The 22,519-nt window shown below is 41.7% G+C and overlaps 1 protein-coding gene across 3 annotated transcripts in view; it reads left to right on the top strand.

The window, feature by feature from the left end:
• Positions 1-22,519, top strand: part of zranb3 (zinc finger, RAN-binding domain containing 3) — a 178,803-nt gene that overhangs the window by 69,700 nt on the left and 86,584 nt on the right. For all 3 annotated transcript variants that reach the window (XM_043694035.2, XM_043694033.2, XM_043694038.2), the window contains 4 exons: positions 5,328-5,559; positions 11,831-11,916; positions 14,980-15,151; positions 16,525-16,659. In XM_043694035.2, coding sequence (XP_043549970.2) covers positions 5,328-5,559; positions 11,831-11,916; positions 14,980-15,151; positions 16,525-16,659 — 625 coding nt within the window. The remainder of the gene's footprint in view (positions 1-5,327; positions 5,560-11,830; positions 11,917-14,979; positions 15,152-16,524; positions 16,660-22,519) is intronic.

Below are 22,519 nucleotides of genomic sequence, written 5' to 3'. Positions count from 1 at the left end.
ACGCACTGAACAATCCAACTGCCCTGTGGCCGACCACTTCAACTGCCCCTCCCACTCTGCCAAGGACATGCAAGTCCTGACCCTCCTCCACTGCCAAATCCAAGCCAACTGATGACTGGAGGAAGAACACCTCATCTTTTGCATTGGGACTCTCCAACTACACAAAATCAATGTTGATTTCACCAGTCTCCTCATCTCCCCTCCCCCCACTGTATTCCAGATCCAAATCTCCAACTCGACACCGTCCTCTTGCACTGTCCCTCTGGCAACCGTTGGAGAAGAATAATATTGTTCACAAAGCCGAATAGAGATGATGAAGACCAATCAATCCTTTTATGGAAATCTACCAACCCCATGTCCCTGCATCCCCACCCATCATTCAATGCATTAAATTGGCCTTTTGAAGAATTTTGTCACTAATGCAAGCCTTGGGGAGACTTGATTATCACTGTATTCATCTTGTCTGTCAGCCTTCAAATAGAATTTTACCAAAAATATCTGGTAGACTTAGCATGTACACTGAGTTTTCGAATGACCATTTAAGATGTTGCATCATTGAAAATGTTTAATGTGGTTAGTCGCAAGTTGTTTGATCCTTCTGAACTGGTGTTACCAGCGATGTCTGTTCCTTGATTCAATGATGATGTCTCCTTGGGGTTGCGTATTTCAACCATGATTCGTCATGTGTCCAACTGATTCTTGACCCACAGATTTCTGTGGGTTACATCGACTTGACCCACAGAAATTCTTGACCCACATCGACTTCCATGAGGTGGTGCAATCTAAAGTGCAGGATTTGTTTCCTTTGCTGCTATAGCCCTGCCTTGAAATTAGCATATTGTGACACAAAGCATGAACAGTTTGTCATAATTTTCAAGGATTGGTAGCAAACTCTTCCTGTCAGTGCTGCTGTGTTTCAAAGAAGCTTCAGTATATTTGATGTATTTTCTTTGTCTTCACTTGGAATGCTGGCCATTGAGACCTGGGAGAACAAGACCTAACAGGGAGACATCTTTGACCATCTGGGTACAGTTTCCAGTGCATTTCAGTTGACTTTGTTGGGGTTTTGTCCAAATGCTTGTGAAACTCACTTCAATAATGAGATGAGCATTTGTTTGACAATCCTCCCACTAAATCTTAAGATGTAGTGGAGGTATTGCTGGTAGAATTTCTATGGAATTAAGTGTGCCTATGAATTCTTGGTACATAGTCCAGGTCTCACCAAATGTAGGAGTGTGGTGATGAGAAGTCTGTGCTAAGACTCTAATTGACTTATCTTTCTGTTACAATCTCATTCACATGCTCATTATCATAGTTGGTAGAAGGCCAAGTTGATGCAGCTAATCTGATGTTGGGTATCCTCCTCAGTCGTGACGTTTTAAGAGAAATGGCTATCAAGATATGAGAAGTAATTGTCGTCATCATCATTTATGAGAGGTGGAATATTAGGTTGACATGATTTCTATTTTGGAGCATTCAGAGACAGGCTGAGTTTGAGTCTGCAGTGTTAAAACAATTAAAAGTAGTTTGTAAAGCTGGTTGGAGTGGGCAGTGTCACTCTGCATGTCTCTGGAGATCAGTTTAGTTTTGACACTGAGGCAACTAAGGCTTAAGAGTTTCAGATCTAGGCATTATTTGCAACATTACTTGCACAGTGTGTATCCAATATTATATCATGCTTTACAAAATCATTCAGTGGTTGATATTTGAGGAGGTGAATCACAGGAAAGACAGTGACAGAGATTCCTCTGAAAGGTCTAAAACCACTCGACCTCTCAGCAAATTTTCTCAGCCACAGCAATACGCAATTCAGAATAATGTAATGGATTTTGTAACAGACACAAGGAAGATTCCTCGATCGGTCCCACAGTATGATTCTCTCCCTTGAAGATAGTTAAAATTGTAATAGTTCATAAGTGGGTGTCTTTATGTGAGAGTTGAGGGTTGGGAAAAAAGACAATTATTCCTCTGAAAGTTGTTGGATCAATAAATGAACTTGTGTAATTTGTATGGGGAAAGAAATGAAACATAGTATTTAAATATATGAAAATAGGTTGTAGTATTTGCTACTGTTAACCAGTCAAAACATCAGCTATATTGATATTACATGATGCATTTTCTTGTGGAAGATATTTTCCATTAGACCATAAGACCATAAGACATAGGAGTGGAAGTAAGGCCATTCGGCCCATCGAGTCCACTCCGCCATTCAATCATGGCTGATGCGCATTTCAGCTCCACTTACCAGCGTTCTCCCCGTAGCCCTTAATTCCTCTAGACAACAAGAATCTATCAATCTCAGCCTTGAAGACATTTAGCGTCCCGGCTTCCACTGCACTCCGTGGCAATGAATTCCACAGGCCCACCACACTCTGGCTGAAGAAATGTCTCCGCATTTCTGTTCTGAAATGACCCCCTCTAATTCTAAGGCTGTGTCCACGGGTCCTAGTCTCCTCGTCTAACGGAAACAATTTCCTAGCATCCATCTTTTCAAAGCCATGTATTATTTTGTACGTCTCTATTAAGTCTCCCCTTAATCTTCTAAACTCCAACAAATACAATCCCAGTATCCTCAGCCGTTCCTCATATGTTAGACCTGTCATTCCAGGGATCATCCGTGTGAATCTCCGCTGGACACGTTCCAGTGCCAGTATGTCCTTCCTGAGGTGTGGGGACCAAAACTGGACACAGTACTCCAAATGGGGCCTAACCAGAGCTTTATAAACTGCATATCAATATATCTAAATATATAAGGAGCTCTTGTGCCACACTGGTAGTGTCTCTACCTTTGAACCAGAAGGCCCAGGTTCAAGTTCCACCTACTGTAGAGGTATGTAATAAGATCTCTGAACAGATTGCTTAGAAGATACCTGCAGCTTTTTTTTAAAACACATTAAAATGTTCAGTTTCATTGATGTTGTTTTGGATTTTCTTGAGATGACATAACCTTCACTCAAAATGTGAAATCCTTGTTTTAGAATTCCTTTTCAAACCCCTTGGCTGAAAAAATTGGCAGTTAGTCCATTAGGGACACTGGCTGGACGGGCCGCTCAAAATCCAGAAAACTTCAGAAAATCCAGATAATAAAGCATGCTGGGAAATCTGTTATTGACCAGGCCCGACCCCTCAAAACATTTTTAAGCAGGTAGCCCAGACCGTAACTTTGCTGTTTGTTTTAGGTAAGCAAATAATTCCCAGAATGAATTAGCTGATCTGACTACCAAGTTTTAAACAAACAGAATTTATTTACAAAATTACGGAATGAAACACAAAGAACAGAAAATAAATACCTGATAACTATTCAAAAACCAGAGACTATCCCGACTTAATGATGCTGTTCCGTAAATACTTGCAACAGTCCCAATAAACACATCTCTTAGCACAAAGGGTTAAAATGAAACAAGCCAAGCTTACAGGCTTGAAGTTAGAATACCTGACTGGACTTGCCTCAGCAGCCTTTCTTGACACACTGCTGCTAAACTGAATCAAAATTCTAATCTAAACAAAGTCCAGCTACACAGTTAGCTGGGCATTTCCGCTTGATTATACCTTTTTTTTAAGTCATGAAAGCCTTAGGCCAGAGGCATTATCTATTAGGGGTAAACAAAAAGGGCCCCAAAAAAGACTTTCAAACCCAACCTGGTTGGAGCCTGGCCAATTACATCCTCTCTGGAGGAAAAAAAAACTCTTTTTTAAAAAAAAATTACGACAAATTGAGCCAAGTGTTGGCCAAAAGTATTTGTACTAAAAATACTGAAATAAACAAACTGCAGACCCAGACAGCACAAAATAGAATTGAGTAAAAACAAGGACTGCAGATGCTGGAACCAGAGTCTAGATTAGAGTGGTGCTGGAAAAGCACAGCAGGTCAGGAAGCATCCGAGGAGCAGGAAATTCGACATTTCAGGCAAAAGTCCTTCATCAGAATTGACTCAGCCCATTCACAGTACAATAGGAAACATTGAGCTATTTCCCAAACAAAGGGACACCTGACAGCCTTATTTGGGAAAGGCTATCTGACCTATGTGCCCCAAAACCTTCAGAAATGGAGGCCCAAGGACCATCAACACATCAATGCCTGACTGGGTCCGATCAATCTATTGGTGGACATCAAAGACCCTCCAAAAAGGGCATGAAAACTTCCAAGTGTAAGAATTGCTGCAACACCACCCTCAGGAGTGGTAACTCGAGACCAACACCTGTGAAGTGGAGACGACCCTGAGACCACTGGGAGAAGAAGACCAGACGATTGTCGCCACATTGAGCAAGATCTAGTGTGGTGGTATTTCATCATTCAAAGTTAAGTTAAAGTATTAGATAGTTAATTAGATTTGTAGTGTTAATTGCTAGTTTGTAGTGATTGTGTTGGAATAGATAATGATCATTTCTTATTACCATTAGGAGTTGACTCACAGTTCTTTGCTGAATAAAAGGGTCAAAACACTGTGTGGCAAGCACAACAAAACTGTGTAAAGGTAGTCCCAGAGGACCATGGGGCTGCTTTGTCATGAGAGAAGGACAATTGGTGGTGTTGCTAACTTAAGGGTCACTGCACCTCGGGTGAGGGGAAAGGTTGAGAAGGAGAGTCCTTCGTGGTAACCTCAGTTGGTGTGGAAAAGAGTGAGGAAAATTATAAATTACAGCTGGTAGTATTTCTAACTTCCTTGGGTGCCGACTGTGATATTGTTTAACTGGATTTTGTGAATTAATCAGATATGTGAAAATAGATCAATCTCAACATGCATCATTATGCCGAAAGATGAATTATCTTAATGAATGTTAGAACAGGCTCAAGATACCAAGTGGCATACTCCTGTTCCTATGTTTTTCAATTATATGGGGTTGGAAGGACCTCCCTTGAGTTCCAGGACCTCATTCGAGAATATCAAGCTTGATATCTTTTCATCCAGTGTCCTAGTCTCCACTCTTGCATCAATTTGTTCTAACTCTTGATACATTTTATGAAATCATTATTTCCTGATGAATGTCCTAAAATACATCAACATTATTACATGATATAAATGCAAGATACCTAAAAGTGCTAGAGTTTTCATTTATTAACCTCATGAAAAACAATCAGATCGTACATATGAAACAGTCTGGATTATAGGGTTGATCAGCCCCCTAATAAGTGAACAGTACCTAAAATTGATGGAATAGGTCACAAACTTCTATATTAGTGGCTTCTTTACTTATGATGTACTTTGACAAGCATGATTAGCTTTAATTTAATTGTGTAATTGTGTATAGCCTGCAAATTATAAATGTATTCATGCAAAATTTTGTCTATAAAAATATTTTCATAACAACTTGTTTGTACTTTGTAGGAGAATTCCAACCAGCAAAATTACCATCTTGGGCTATGGTCTGTTAACAAATGATGCACAGACTTTAGTGGATGCTCTTTACGAGCAAAATTTCCAAGTTGTCATAGTTGATGAGTCTCACTATATAAAGTCACGTAATGCAGCACGAAGCACAATTTTGGTACCTATTGTGCAAAAAGCTGCGAGGGCAGTTCTGTTGACAGGAACTCCTGCACTTAGTCGCCCAGAAGAGGTGAGTCTGTTAATATTATTTTTATAACCTTTTTCAAAGTACATAAATTAATCGAGTTTTGTTAATTTTTGCAACATTTACTGTTTTTATTTTCAAGTAATGGATCAAGGTTTTGGTAATACAGAGCTTAATTGTCATCCATTACTTTAAAGTTATTGGTTGGCAGGTCAGTTTGGCTTCGTGGTATATACATTCTGAATTTTTTTAGGAAGTCATGCCCATGCCGTCTCTATGAGATGAACACTTAGGCAGTAACAGGAGAAATAGGAGCAGGAATAGGCCATCTGGTCCTTCGAGCCCGCTCCACCATTCAGTATGATCATGGCTGATTTTTTCATGGCCTCAGCTCCGCTTACCCACCCTTTCTCCAAGTGTCACCAACTGCTTGTACTCTGGTTTTCAGAACTTAAGGGATGGCTTGGATTACTGTTCTGCATCCACAAAGCAGAGAATTATGTGAGTAACACATTTTAGACAAGTGATCACTCCACAGGTTAGAAGCATACAGGCAGAAATTGAATGACCACCAAACATTCTAAAATAACCAACCAAGGATTGCAGCATTCCTTTTGAGTTTTGGAATTCTCTATCCTAGAAGGCTATGCTTGCTCAGTCATTCATTAGGTCAAAACATTAATTAATAGATATCTGGACACTAGTAACATCAAAGAATAAAAGGATATCACGAAAAAGTAATGTTGAGGTAAATGGCCAGCAATCATGCAATAAATGGCAGAACAGGCATGGTAGGCTGAATGGCTACTCTTTTTGCCTTTGTTTGAGTTTAAATGCTCTCTGGTTGTAAAGAGGGCATAAGGTGTCTACAAAGGAGTACCAACAGTTTAAGTAACTGGGTAAGAAAAAGGGAAGATATAGTATACTGTAGGATAATGAATCTTGTCCATTTTGGAGGAGGATAGAAGAGCACTATATTATTTAAATGCAAAGTGATTGCAAAATTCTGCAGCGTGGAGGAATCTTGGTATTTTAGTATATGAATCACAAATGGTAATATGCAGGTACAGCTAGTAATCAGGAAGGAAAATTGAGTATAAAAATTGTTAAAAGAATACTTAACTTTTGTTTAACGTCCTTTCAACAAAAACGTTTGGTTAAAGTTGGAAGGTTTTGTTGCCGTTACACGCCACGTTAATGAGATTACATTTGGAGTACCGTGTACACTTTGGTCTCCTTGCCTAAGAAAGGATGAAATTGCATCCAAAACTGTTCACAGAAGTTTAACTTGACTGACTTCTCAAATGAAGAGGTTATCTTGCCAGAAAAGATTAGACAGGTTGGGCCCATATCATTTAAGTTCAGAAGACAGAACTTATCTTAATGAAGCACATCAGACTGAGGGTACTTGACAAGTATGACACCAAGTGGATGTTTCCTTTGATAGGGAAGTTAAAACTTTTGGGACACAGTTTAGAGTAAGAGGGATCTACCAATTAAGCATGATTTTGTTTTGTCTCTGAGAATGATTAACCTGTGGAATTCTGTTACCCCCAAAAGCAATAGACGGAAGGTCATTCCATATTCGTAAAGCTGAGTTTGGTAAATTCTTTATTAACAAGGGAGTGAAAGGTTTTATCAGGGAAATAGAAAAGTGGAGTTGAAGCCGCATTCAGGTCAGCCATGAATTTTTCTGCATGGCAAAGCGTCCGGGGCAGGGAGGTCTGGGGAAGGCCTAATTTGCATGTGTGTTCTTATTTGCTTGAATATTCGTCTCTGAAGGATGTTTGAATGTCAATGATTTCTACTGTCCATATGCATAATGTTGCAAGAAAAGAACTGCAGATGCTGGAAATCAAAAACAAAAACTAAAATTGCTGGAAAAATTCAACAAGTCTGACAGACTCTGTGGAGAGAAAGCAGAGTTCATGTTTCAGGTCCAGCGACCCTTCTTCAGAGCTGATTGTAGTGAGGGAAATGCTGGTATATATGCTGAAGATGGAGTAGTTGGGGGGGGGGGGGGGGGTGTTGGGAGGAGAGGAGTAAACGATAGGTGGAGATGAAGGCCAGAGAGTCATAGAGATGTACAGCATGGAAACAGACCCTTCGGTCCAACCCGTCCATGCTGACCAGATCTCCCAACCCAATCTAGTCCCACCTGCCAGCACCTGGCCCATATCCCTCCAAACCCTTCCTATTCATATACCCATCCAAATGCCTTTTAAATGTTACAATTGTACCAGCCTCCACCACTTCCCCTGGCAGCTCATTCCATACATGTACCATCCCTCTGTGTGGAAAAAGTTGCCCCTGAGGTCTCTTTTATATCTTTCCCCTCTCACCCTAAACCTATGTCCTCTCTAGTTCTGGACTCCCCGACCGCAGGGAAAAGACTGCCTACTTACTCTATCCATGCCCCTCATGATTTTGTAAATCTCTATAAGGTCACCGCTCAGCCTCCAACTCTCCAGGGAGAAAAGTCCCAGCCTGTTCAGCCTCTCCTCCAATCCTGGCAACATCCTTGTAAATTTTTTCTGAACCCTTTCAAGTTTCACAACATCCTTCCGATAGGAAGGAGACCAGAATTGCACGCAATCTTCCAACAGTGGCCTAACCAATGTCCTGTACAGCTGCAACATGACCTCCCAACTCCTGTAGTCAATACTCTGACCAATAAAGGAAAGCATACTAAACGCTTTCTTCACTATCCTATCTACCTGCGACTCCACTTTCAAGGAGCTATGAACCTGTACTCCAGGCTCTCTTTATTCAGCAACACCCCATCGGATCTTCCCATTAAGTGTATAAGTCTTGCTAAGATTTGCTTTCCCAAAATGCAGCTTCTGCCACTTCTCAGCTCATTGGCCCACCTGGTCAAGATCCTGTTGTAATCTGAGGTAACCTTCTTCACTGTCCACTACATCTCCAATTTTGGTGTCATCTGCAAACTTACTAATTGTACCTCTTATGCTCACATCCAAATCATTTATGTGAATGACAAAAAGTAGAAGGCCCAGCACCGAATCTTGTGGCACTCCACTGGTCACAGGCCTCCAGTCTTAAAAACAACCCTCCACCATCACCCTGTGTTTTCTACCTTTTAAGCCAGTTCTGTATCCATATGGTTAGTTCTCCCTGTATTCCATGAGATGTAACCTTGTTAACCAGTCTCCCATGGGGAACCTTGTCGAACGCCTTTCTGAAATCCATATAGATCACATCTGCCGCTCTGCCCTCATCAGTCCTCTTTGTTACTTCTTCAAAAAACTCAATCAAGTTTGTGAGACACAAAGCCATGTTGACTATCCCTAATAAGTCGGGATAGAGAGAACAGCAGATGAACAGACAAAGGAGTGGGTAAAGGTCAGCCTGAGGGAATGAATCGTTGCTAATGGAAACTGTTAGTGGCTGACAATGGGTTGGTATTGATGGCAACCTGTGTGATAACAAGGGCTGGCGTGTGGGGGTTGGGGTAAAGACACAGAAGAAAGTGCTCAGGCACTAAAATGGTTCAACTCTATATTGAATCCAGAAGACTGCAGAGTCCCCAAGTGGAAAATGAAATGCTGTTCTTCTAGCTTGTGCTGAGTTTTGCTGGAGCATTGCAGCAAGTCCAAGACAAATGTTGGTCGGGGAACATGGTGGCATGTTGAAATGGCAGGCAATAGGAAGTTTAGTGTCATTTTTGTAGAGAGAATATAGGTGTTCTGTAATGTGGTCCCCAGTTTGCATTTGTCTCCCTCGTGTAGAGCAGTTAGAACATAGATAAGGACAGGCCCTTCAGCCCTTGATGTTATGCCAGCCTGTTATCCTACTCTAAGATTAAACTAATCTACATACCCTTCATTTCTCTATCATCCATGTGCCTATCCAAGAGTTGCTTAAATGTCCCTAATATCTCTGAATCTACTACCACAGCTAGCAGTATATTCCACGCACCCATCACTGTCTCTGTAAAGAACCTACCTCTGACATTTCTCCTAAACCTTCCTCCAATCACCTCATAAATTTATGCCCCCTCGTGATAGCGAACTCTGCCCAAGAAAAAAGTCTCGACCATTCACTCTATCTATGTCTCTCATCATCTTGTATACTTCTATCAAGTCACCACTCATCCTTCTATGCTCCAATGATAAATGCCCTAGCTTCCTCAACATTCCTTCATAAGGCATGCCCTCCAGTCAGGTAACATTCTGGTAAATCTCCTCTGCACTCTCTCTTAAGCTTTCACATCCTTCCTATAATGAGGCGACTAAAACTGTGGTCCATCCAGGGCTCTATAGAGCTGCAGCATAACCTTGCAGCTCTTAAACTCAATCCCCCTGTCAATGAAAGTCAACACACCATAACCGTTCTTAACAACCCTATCAACTTAAATGGTAATGTTTTGAAGGATCAATAAGATGTGGACCCCAAGATCCCTCTGTTCCTCCACACTGCCAAGAATCCTGCCTTTAACCCTATATTCTGTATTCAAATTTGACCTACCAAAATGAATCAACTTCACACTTTTTCAGGTTGAACTCCATCTGCCATTTATCAGCCCAGTTCTGCATGCAGTCAATTTTCCCATTGCAACCTACCACACTATCCACCACTCCACCAACATTGGTGTCATCGGCATACTTACTAACGCACTCTTCCACTTCCTCGTCCAAGTCATTTATAAAAATCTCGAAGAACAGAGGTTCCAGAACAGATCCCTTCAGAACACCCCTAGTCACCGAACTCCAGGTTGAATACTTTCCATTTACTATCACCCTCTGTCTTCCATGGACCAGCCGATTTTATATCCAAACAGTCAGATTTCCCTATCTCCCATGCCTCCTTACTTTCTGAATGAGCCTATCATGGGGAATCTTATCAAACGCCTTGCTAAAATTCATGTACAGCATATCCACCGCTCTACCTTCATCAATGTGTTTTGTCACATCCTCAAAGAATTCAATAAGGTTTGTGAAGCTCCTGCCCCTCACAAAGTCATGCTGACTATCTCTAATCAAACTATGGTTTTCCAAGTAATCATCAATCCTGTTTCTCAGAATCCTCTCCAATAATTTGCCCACCACAGATGTAAGGCTGAGTCTGCAAAGAACATTGCCAAAGGCGCAGCAGTATCTTCATTCACTTCCTGTAGTAAACTTTGATATATCCCTTCTGGCCCAGGGAACTTATGTTTCTAAAATTTCCAGCACATTTTCCTTCTTCACATCAACCTGTTCCAACTTATCAACCTTTTCACGCTGTCTTCACAATCGTCAAGGTCCCTCTCAGTCGTGAATACTGAAGCAAAGTATTCATTGAGGACCTTACCTACCTCCTCTGACTCCAGGCACAAGTGTCCTGCACTATTTTTGATCAGCCCTACCCTCACTCTGGCTATCCTTTTGTTCCTGACATAAGTGTAGATTGCCATAGGGTTTTCCTTATTCATCCCCAATTAAAGCATTTTAATGCCCCCTACTATCTCTCCTAAGTCCATTCTTTAGTTCCTTCCTAGCTACCGGGCAACCCTGTAGAGGCCTGTATGATCCTTGCCTTCTCAACCTTAAGCTTCCTTGGATGGTAAGCTTTCTTGTTCCACTTGACTCGATGTTCTACATCCCTTGTTAACCAAGGTTGAGCAGCAAGTACAATAGAATAGATTGAGTGAAGTGTGGTAAGTCACTACTTCACCTGGAAGGTGTACCTGGATCCTTGGAGGTGAATGGACAGACGTTACACTTTCTGTGATTGCATGAGAAGGTGCAATGGGGGTGTAGGTAGGTGTTGGGAATGGATGACTCACAGAAGGCGTGACATGTGCTCCTTTACTCTACACTAGAATGATGAAACACGGACTGGGCAACCACTTTGCAGAGCACCACATTATCCAAAAATGACCCTGAGCTTCTTGTGACCTGCCTCTTCAACATACTACCATGTTCCCTGGCCAACATCTCTGTCTCAGGCTTGCTGTAGTGCTCCAGCACAATCTGGAAGAACAGCATCTCATTTTTCCCTTTGGAACTCTGTTTAATGTTTCTGACTTTGTATCCTGTCTTCCAAAATCCTTCAATACCCAAATGCAGTCTTTGAGAGCTTGCTGACCTTTGGATAACTTGTATAAATATCCATGATAATTTTTTTTTTCTGTTATCCTTTTAGGTGATCCTAATAGCAGCCATTGCTTTTTTTTTGTTTTTATAGTCGCTTTAATGAAATATTAGATACCTTTCATTTGTAATATAATCTTACAGGATACAAGAACATCTTTGTATTTTAGAAGTTAATTGTTTTTTTCCATTGATTTTATTTTTTGTTAATGTTTTCACAGCTTTTCATGCAGATTGATGCATTGCATCCAAGAAAATTTGGAACATGGACTGACTATGCTAAGAAATATTGCAATGCTCATCTTAGGTAAGATAAGTAATTGGAAAAGTGAAGCAGCAATTATTCTTTCAAATCCACAGTCATTGTTTAGAATGTGGTAAGCCATGCTGAAATAAGAAAACTACTTCATGGTCAGCAATGTTCAGCTGACTCTTTTCTTATTTTCTGCTGCTTTTTGAATAATCTAACCAACTGACCACCCTATTTATTTTCCAGAATAACTTATTAACAGATTGCATCTTTGAAAAATCAGCTTGTTTCATCTTTATATCATACCAAACACTTTGTTATTAGTTTTGACAACAAAGGTAAGAATACAAAATGCTAAAAATTCTCAGCAGGTCAAAAAGCGCCTTCGAGAGAGAAGTAGATTGTTATGATCCCAGCCAGTTACTGTTGGACAAATTAGAACCCAGAATGAATTCTGACTTAATAGATAATTGGCATCAAGGCCACGTTTATGCCATGTAAGACATGAGGCAGCCCAACTCTCACTAGAGTCAATTGGAAATGGAGTGAACTCTCCATTGGTTGAGTGATAGGAAAATGATTAGAGTATAGAATATCCTTTTGTTGTCATGTGTGTTCCATTATAGGAGTACAGTGAAAAGCTTTGACAATGTCTGCCTTTTTGTGGTGACATCTTAGGTACAAGTACCTAGGTACAATTCTGGATGCAGCAGAGGAATAAAAGTAGTTACATTACTTTACAGAGTTGACAAATAAGTTTAAAAATAGGACAATATTAAAAGTTGACATTAAAGTAAAGTAGGAAATTTCAAATGGACCTTGCACTGTAGCAGCTCAATGCAGAGTCTCTGCATGTAGCCGAACCATCTGCGCCAGACCCCAGTCCAACAGCTGTCGCCACTCCAAGCCCCAGTCTGCTCCTTAACAGCCCACAGCTGCTCCAAGGTAAGTTCCAGGACTGCCTCCCCTGAGCCGGCTTCGGCCTGGGCTTTGCAGACCACATGCTGCTCAGAGACTGACAGCTTTGTGGACTTGCTACTGGTGCCTGCCGCTGCTCCAGGATTTACCTCCAGTTCTATGGGGACAGAAGAGGAAAAAGAACAAGCAGAGCAGAGGAGCTCCCACAAGAGCATCCTATTTTGTCGCCATCTTGGGTGAAGTCTGTCATCTTTCTCCAGGACATCTCTGCAAGAGTTCCTTAGGACAGTGTCTTGTCCCAACCACCTTCATGTGTTTCATCAATGACCTCTGTCTGTCAGACGGTCAGAAATGGGGATTTGTGCTGGTGTTTGCACAATGTTCAGTGATATTTGCAACTCTTCAAGAAAATCTTCTCTTGACTGTGTGTTGTTACTGTCGCTGAATCTCCCACCATCAACACTGTGGGGGTTACCATTGACCAGACACCAAACTTGACTAGTGATATAAATACTGTGGCTACGAGAGCAAGTCAAAGGCCAGACATCCTGCAGTGAGTAACTCACCTCCTGAGCCCTCTAAATCCATCCACCATCTACAAGGCACAATGGAAAACTCACCACTTGCCTGGATTATATTAGCAGTCCAAAAACACTCGAGGGTTGTCACAAGCCTGGACAAAGAACCAGCTTGATTGACACTACATTTGCACTTGCTTTTGACCGAGTGTGGCATCAAGGATCCCTAACAAAACCCGAATCAAGGGGTACACTCTCCGTTGCTTGGACACTACCTGGCACATAGGAAGATGTTGTGGTGTTGGATGTTCATTATCTCAGCTCCAGGGCATCTCTGCACTAGTTCTTCAGAGTAGTATCCTGGGCCCAACCATCTTCAGCTACTTCATCAATGACCTTCCTTCCATCATAGAGTCCGAAATGGGGATGTTCCCTGAAAATTGCACAGTACTCGGCATCATTCACGACTCCTCAGATACTGACGCAATCCATGTTCAAATGCAACAAGATTTAGACATTTCTCAGCCCAAGCTTAGATACTGGCAAGTAAGCTTCACAGTACACAAATTCCAGGCCATGACCATCACCAATAAGAGACAATCTAGCCACCACCCATTGACAGGCAATGGTATTATCATCACTGAATTCCCCCACTCTCATTATCCTAGGGGTTACATTGACCAGAAACTCAACGGGACTTGCCATATAAACGCAGTGGCTACAATTGCAGGTCAGAGGCTAGGAATACTGCAGCACGTAACACATCTCCTGACTTCCCTGAGCCTATCCGTCATTTACAAGTCACAAGTCATCAGTGTGATGGAATGGGTGAATGTTGCCTGGATGGGTGAAGCTCCAACAACACTCGATGCTTGACACCACCGAGGGCAAAACAGCCTGCTTGATTGGCACCGCATCCACAAACATCCACTCCCTCCACCACCAATGCTCAGTAGCAGCAGTGTGTATGATCTACAAGATGCACTGCAGATCCTTAGATAGCACTTTCCAAACTCACCACTTCCTTCCAGAAGGGCAAGGACGGCAGATACATCGGAATGCCAGCTGCAAGGTCCCATCCAAATCACTCAGCATCCTGGCTTGGAAATAGATTGCTGTGCCTTTACTGTTGCTGTGTCAAAATCCTGAAATTCCCTTCCTTGTGGTATTGTGTATCATCCCACAGCAGGTGCACTGCAGCAGGTTTTAAAATAAAAAAAAGCAGCTAACCACCACCTTCTCAAGGGCAACTAGGGATGGGCAATAAGTGCTGGCCAGCCAGCAGTACTGACATCCCACAAATGAATTTTTTTTAAAACTCCACTGCATGATATTTAATCTTTGTTATCCAAAGTGATATTGGGCAAACATGTTTGAGAGAATGTGATTTATTTAACATTTTCGGTTAGCAATAACATATTAGTTTTCGGCAGTTTGTAAGGTGCAGTTCCAGCTGAGATACCTTTCTCTGAAACTTGCCTGCAGTGTGCTGGTCTTTTCAGTGGCTCTTTAAATGAAATTCTGACAACTGAATTCTCTCCCAAGTTGTAGGGAGGATATACAGTTGAAAATTAAATGGATGTATATATCATCCCTCACTTCTTTATGTTTAAAATATTTCAGCAAATTTGCTGTGTTAAAATGAGAACGTGTATCTGATGTAGCACATTAAATATTACAACAGGTATTTTGGCAAACGAGCTCAGTGGGATTGCAAAGGAGCTTCCAATTTAGATGAGCTTCACCGATACCTGAGTAGAATAATGATTCGACGAATGAAGGATGAAGTTTTGTCCCAGTTGCCTCCAAAAATTCGACAGCAAATTCCATTTGATTTGTCAAAGGAAGCTACTAAGGTGAGAGTTTGATATAATGAGAGTTCCATGGAAATTTTTGGTTTGTGCATGAATTATTAACTTTTCCAGCGAATATTTTGAAAGATCAACATTTCTTTTTGTTCCAATTCCAAGCATTTGATATTGCCAGCATGCTAAGTCTCTTGGGACTGGTGCTGTGCTTAGTTGCTAAGTAACCTCCTGCATTTTCTGAAATCATGGATTTCTAGGTGTCCTAAACAAATTTCTTTAAAGTTAAAAACATTAAATGAATAGATTATTTTTATACATCAAGAGTCTAGATTATTTCAATATCAAAAACATTTTAAAATTATAACATGTTAAAATTTCTTTTCCGTTTTTGTGTGCTTTCTCGATGTTTGGCTCTCTCTGTGCGGCTTCCAGAAGAGCAACTTGCTGTGTCTTTGCGCTAGCTTTACCTCTGCACACACCTCAATTCATTATGAAACCCCTACTCCTCCCTCATTATGCCTTACTCTAAAACTCCCTGAATGATTTTACCTAGAGCTCCCAGGTAATATTCTGGGTTACGAAGAAATGTTGCATCGAGCTTGTATGTAATGCTGCAGTGCATCTATTTGTCTATTGTAATTATGATTAAACATATTTTTATGGGTATGATGGAATTTGATTTTTTTTTAAATTGCTGTCTGACTACAATGTGTTTCACAAATAACTTCTGGTCATTTGCTGAATTTCACATGATGTCTACAACTTTTATAATGTCAAAAATATGCATCTCATTTTATTGTGAGATGCCTTTATTTATTTTTGAGTCAGCAATTTAAAAACAATGACAACGTCTGTGACTAATCAATGTTTCCAATGTAATAATTAATCTTGGAACCTATGTAAAAAAAATAGACACTGAAATATCCTTATCATGTAAAATTCAGTCATTAATCTCTGTGAAAATAGATTAAAATTGTAGCAGTAAATGACTCTTTTAAATAGCTGTTCTGCAAAATAACATCTTTAGATCTATTCTTTGGCATATGTACAAACTTGTTCATTTTCTTTATCAGATGGACTAATTTATATGCGTGCCACAAATGTTTTTACATTGAAGTCCTAGCATTTTACTTTCTATTCATTTAATAATTTCTCCTTGAAACATTCTTGGTCCTTGATTTATATCACCGGAGTAAAGGATTTCCATCTTCGCCCCCAGCTTGTCATTCGCTTCTATAATTGCATAGAACATGTGACTGACCTAACCAGCACTGACGTTGTTGCAGGAACAGTCCTGTATCGCTGGGAGTTTCCTGCTCTTGTTCCTCAACTCTTAGAGGATGAAACTGGGGCATGCTTCACAGATCCATTAATTGATGTGCCCTTTTTTGTTCAAAGCATTTATCTTTCTGCCCACGTAGGAAATGAATGGCAGCATTGAGGAGTGGGAGAAATTAATGAGAGAGCTGTATTCGAGTTCAGCAGAGACTGATAACCCCTTCATACAAGTCATGGGTCTCGTCACTCGCATGTATAAACAAACTGCTGTTGCAAAGGTAGAAGCACTATGTTTTTACCATCGCATTTTGTCAATTTCAGTGTAAATGTGATAGAGATTTTAGCTACATTTGGTATCAAACTAGTATTATATTTATAGTTGCAATTTGCAAAGAAAAACTCAATATTTGAGCCTTGTGTCTGTCTTTACATTTTTATTTTGCTTACAACATGATCTTTTTGTCCATTGTGATGTGCACAAGTCTGCTCCATTATGCAAATATAAGGTTTGTGTTATTATTCTAAGCATATTGCTGCACTTTGCTTTAAATATTCGTGGCCCATTTCCATCATAAGTTCCTCCATCAGCAGGGCAAGACAGTTCATTCACATTAATTGTCATGGATGTAGTGAATGCCACTTGTCATTATGCAAGAATGGGTAACTTTGCAATGCAAAAGAAAAGCCTTGACGTTTTTTTTCTCTTTCAATCATTTAACAGACCTCCCACAAGGGAAATTAAGACTTAAACTCGTGCCACTTAATTAATGGAAAATTTGCATATCAGTACTGCTTTCCACTTCCTTAGTATGGCCTTGAGAAAATATATGAGGAGAAAGTGAGGTCTGCAGATGCTGGAGATCAGAGATGGAAATGTGTTGCTGGAAAAGCGCAGCAGGTCAAGCAGCATCTAGGGAACAGGAGAATCGACGTTTCGGGCATTAGCCCTTCTTCAGGAATGAGGAAAGTTGGTCCAGCAGGCTAAGATAAAAGATAGGGAGGAGGGACTTGGGGGAGGGGCGTCGGAAATGTGATAGGTGGAAAGAGGTCAAGGTGAGGGTGATAGGTCAGACTGGGGTGGGGGCGGAGAGGTCGGGAAGAAGATTGCAGGTTAGGAAGGCAGTGCTGAATTTGATGGATTTGACTGAGACAGGCTGGGGGGAGGGGAAATGAGGAAACTGGTGAAATCCGAGTTCATCCCTTGTGGCTGGAGGGTTCCTAGCCGGAAGATGAGGCGTTCTTCCTCCAACCGTCGTTTCGCTGTGGTCTGACGATGGAGGAGTCCAAAGACCTGCATATCCTTGGTGGAGTGGGAGGGGGAATTGAAATGTTGAGCTACAGGGTGGTTGGGTTGGTTGGTCCGGGTGTCCCAGAGGTGTTCCCTGAAACGATGCCCTCCACCGCATCTCTTCCACTTCCCGATCCTCCGCCCTTGAACCCCGCCCCTCCAACCGCCACCAGGACAGAACCCCACTGGTCCTCGCCTACCACCCCACTAACCTCCATGTACAGCGCATCATCCGCCGCCATTTCCGCCACCTCCAAACAGACCCCACCACCAAGGATATATTTCCCTCCCCTCCCCATCAGCATTCCGTAAAGACCACTCCCTCCATGACTCCCTCGTCAGATCCACACCCCCCACCAACCCAACCTCCACTCCCGGCACCTTCCCCTGCAACCGCAGGAGGTGCAAGACTTGCGCCCACACCTCCCCCCTCACCTCCCTCCAAGGCCCCAAAGGAAACTTCCATATCCGCCACAGATTCACCTGTACCTTCACACATATCATCTATTGCATCCTTTGCACCCGATGTGGCCTCTTCTGTATTGGGGAGACGGGCCGCCTACTTGCGGAGCGTTTCAGGGAACACCTCTGGGACACCCGGACCAACCAACCCAACCACCCTGTAGCTCAACATTTCAATTCCCCTCCCACTCCACCAAGGATATGCAGGTCTTTGGACTCCTCCATCGTCAGACCACAGCGAAACGACAGTTGGAGGAAAAACGCCTCATCTTCCGGCTAGGAACCCTCCAACCACAAGGGATGAACTCGGATTTCACGAGTTTCCTCACTTCCCCTCCCCCCAGCCTGTCTCAGTCAAATCCATCAAATTCAGCACCGCCTTCCTAACCTGCAATCTTCTTCCCGACCTCTCCGCCCCCACCCCAGTCTGACCTATCACCCTCACCTTGACCTCTTTCTACCTATCACATTTCCGACGCCCCTCCCCCAAGTCCCTCCTCCCTATCTTTTATCTTAGCCTGCTGGACCAACTTTCCTCATTCCTGAAGAAGGGCTAATGCCCGAAACGTCGATTCTCCTGTTCCCTAGATGCTGCCTTACCTGCTGTGCTTTTCCAGCAACACATTTTCATCTCTTGAGAAAATATAACCAACGGATTAGTTTTGACATCAGTCTTCTGTGAGCATGATTGTCAATTTGTACACAGCAAGCTCCCACAACCTACAATGAGATAAATGAATAATAATCTGGTTAATGTTGCGATTTGAGGATAAATGTTGAGCAGATGTTTTATGTAGTGCCATGGGATCCTTCATGCCCATTTGAGCAGGTAGGCAGTACACAAGCTGATGTAATTTAAAGTAACACTTGCAACATTATCTCTCCTTAACTGTCAATTTAAAGCATCAACCAAGATTGTATGGTCAAGCCCAAGAATCAAGTGACTTTATGGAAGACATATCATAAAAAAGGAATGTTTAGTTCATTGTGTCTGGTGAAGCTAGACCTGAAAGACAACAAGCACAGAATACAAAATGCAGATTTAGGCAAAGATATCGTTTGGATAATGCAAAGGCTATGCTCTCTGACAAAACCCCAGCAGAGGGCCTGAAGAATTGTTCTCCAGAATGAGCCACGTCTTTTGCCAAAGTATTACAATACTGCTGCAATAGTGTAACTGCCCAACAATGTGGAAAAATTGGCCAGATACACCCAGTCTGCAAACAACATGACAAATGCAATTGGGCTATTTTACTGTAACGTCAGTCCATTATTCTTCCTTAATGAAGTTATGGAAGGCGCATCAACAGTACTATCAACTATCAATTGACACAACAATAACCTGTTGCTCAGTTTAATTTCTGCTAGGGTCACTTGGCATTTGACAGCTTTGCAGCTTCATTCCAAAAATGGGCGAAAGAGTTGAAGATGAAGTTAATAGATGAAGTACAAGTTATTTGCCTTGAATCAAGGCAGCATTTGACGGGTGTGACCTCAAGAAGCCCAAGCACATTTGCGATGGAAAGGGATAGATATACACTGCAGGGCAAGCATTATAACTGGGGGAAAGGCAAGATTAGACAAGATTTGGGATGCATAGGATGGGGAAGGAAACTGGAGGGGATGGGCACAATTGAAATGTGGAACTTATTCAAGGAACAGCTACTGTGTGTCCTTGATAAATAAGTACCTGTTAGACAGGGAAAAAGTTGTTGAGCACGGGAGCCATGGTTTAATAAGGAAATTGAATCTCCTTTCAAGAGGAGGAAGAAGAAGGCTTATGTTAGGATGAGACGTGAAGTTTCAGTTAAGGTGCTTGAGAGTTCCACGTTAGCCAGGAAAGACCGAAAGAAAGAGTTAAGATGAGCCAGGAGGGGACATGAGAAATCATTGGCAGATAGGATCAAGGAAAACCCTAAGGCTTTCTATAGGTATATCAAAAATAAAAGAATGTCTCGAGAAAGATTAGGGCCAATTGAGGATGGTAGTGAGAAGTTGTGCGTGGAGTCGGAGGGGGTAGGGGAAGTGCTAAATGAATATTTTTCATCAGTATGCACGCTAGAAAAAGACATTGCTGTTGAGGAGAGTACTGAGATACATGCTATCCAACTAGATGGGATTGAGGTTCATGAGGCAGAGATGCTAGCAATTCTGGAAAGTGTAAAAATAGATAAGTGCCCTGAGTCTCATGGAATATATCCAAGGATTCCCAGGGAGGAGATTACAGAGCTTTGGCTTTGATCTTTATGTTGTCATTGTCTACCGGAATAGTGCCAGAAGACTGGAGGATAGCAAATGTTGTCCCCTTGTTCAAGAAGGAGAGTAGAGACAACCCTGGTAATTGTAGGCCAGTGAGCCTTACTTCGATTGTGGGTAAAGTGTTGGAAAAGTTTATAAGAGATAGGATTCATCTAATCATCTAAAGAGGAATGAGTTGATTAGAGATAGTCAACACTGTTTTGTGAAGGGTAGGTTGTGCCTCACAAACCTTTTTGAGTTATCAAGTCGTAAAGATGTACAGCATGGAAACAGACCCTTCGGTCTAACCTGTCCATGCCGACCAAACAGGTGGATAAGGGCAAAGCGGTTGAGGTGGTGCATATGGATTTCATCAAGGCGTTTGATAAGATTCCCCACAGTAGGCTATTGCACAAAATACAGAGGGTGGTGGTTGATTGGAAATATTCATCCTGGAGTTCAGTTACTAGTTGTGTACTGCAAGGATCTGTTTTGGGGCCACTGCTATTTGTCATTTTTATAAGTGACCTGGATGAGGGCATGGAAGGATGGGTTAGTAAGTTTGCGGGTGACACTAAGGTCGGTAGTGTTGTGAGTAGTGCAGAAGGATGTTGTAGGTTACAGAGGGACATAGATAAGCCGCAGAGGTGGGCTGAGAGATGGCAAATAGTGTTTAATGTGGAAAAGTGTGAGGTGATTCACTTTGGAAGGAGCTACAGGAATGCAGAGTACTAGGCCAAGGGTAAGACTCTTGGTAGTGTAGATGAGCAGAGGGATCTTGGTGTCCATGTATATAGATCCCTGAAAGTTGCCACCCAGGTTGATGGGGTCATTAAGAAGGCATACAGTGTGTTAGCTTTTCTTAGTAGAGGCGTTGAGTTTCGGAACCATGAGGTCATGCTGCAGCGACAAAACTCTGGTGTGGCCACACTTTGAGTATTGCATACAGTTCTGGTCACCACTTTATAGGAAAGATGTAGAAGCTCTGAAAAGGTTTCAGAGGAGATTTACTCGGATGTTGCCTGGTATGGAGGGAAGGTTCTATTAGGAAAAGCTGAGAGACCAGAGGCTGTTTTCGTTCAAGAGAAGAAGATTGAGAGGTGACCTAGTTATAAGATAATCAGAGGGTTAGATAAGGTGGACAGTGAGAGGCTTTTTCCTTTGGTGATGGCTAGCATAAGGGGACATAGCTTTAAATTGAGGGATGATAGATATGGGACAGATGTTAAAGCTAGTTTCTTTACTCAGAGTAATAGGAGTATGGAACGCCGTGCCTGCAACAGTAGTAGACTCGCCAACTTTAAGGGCATTTAAATGGTCATTGAATAGACATCTAGACAAAAATGGAATAATGTAGGTCAGATGGGCTTCAGATTGGTTTCACAGGTCGGCGCAATATTGAGGGCAGAAGGGCCTGTACTGCACTGTAATGTTCTATGTTCAATTCTTCTGACTAAAGTATCTCCACATATCTGATGTATTAAATGTCATCCACTATGCTTCTTTATATTTGATCAGTTTATCTATATCCTCTTGAAAAGCAGTGATAAAACTTCCAAACCCCAGACAATGCAAATGTCCACCTTTTTCTAAAAAGAAGACACTTATTACTCCTTTTTCTTCTATGAACATGTCATTTAGGAACAGCAGCAAGATTGACCCTCCAGCCTACACTACCATTCAGTAAAGTCATGCCTGATCTTGTCGCTTCAACTTCATTTTCCTGTGTACTTGTGATAATTTTCAACTCCCTTGTTAGTCAAGAACTTATTAATTTTTGCTTCAATAATATTCAATGTGTCTGTCTCCACTACTCTTTTGGGAATGGAGTTCCAATGATCCGAAAATCCCCAACTCTACTTTTTTTTTCCCTTCTCCCCATATTGATTCCCTTACTGATTTTTTAAAAAAATCTGTTTATGTCAGTCTTGAATGTACTTACCAACTCAGCCGAGACTGCTCTTCCACAGATTCATGACCCTCTGAAAGAAAAGAAATTTCTCTATTATCTGTCACAAGGTGAAACAACCTCTCAGCATTTACCTTGTCAAGGTGCCTGAGAATCTTTTGTATTTCAGAAAATTCTCTTGTCAGTCTTCTAAACATCAATAAGTGTACATTCAGTCTACTCCACCTCTCTTCATAAGAAA

This window comes from Chiloscyllium plagiosum, unplaced genomic scaffold (genome assembly GCF_037043375.1).
Source record: "Chiloscyllium plagiosum isolate Xiang-an unplaced genomic scaffold, Cpla_swu_hap1 HiC_scaffold_7, whole genome shotgun sequence".
Lineage (NCBI taxonomy): Eukaryota > Metazoa > Chordata > Chondrichthyes > Orectolobiformes > Hemiscylliidae > Chiloscyllium > Chiloscyllium plagiosum.
Note: the sequence above shows the minus strand (reverse complement) of the source record. Positions and strands in the feature narration are given on the sequence as shown.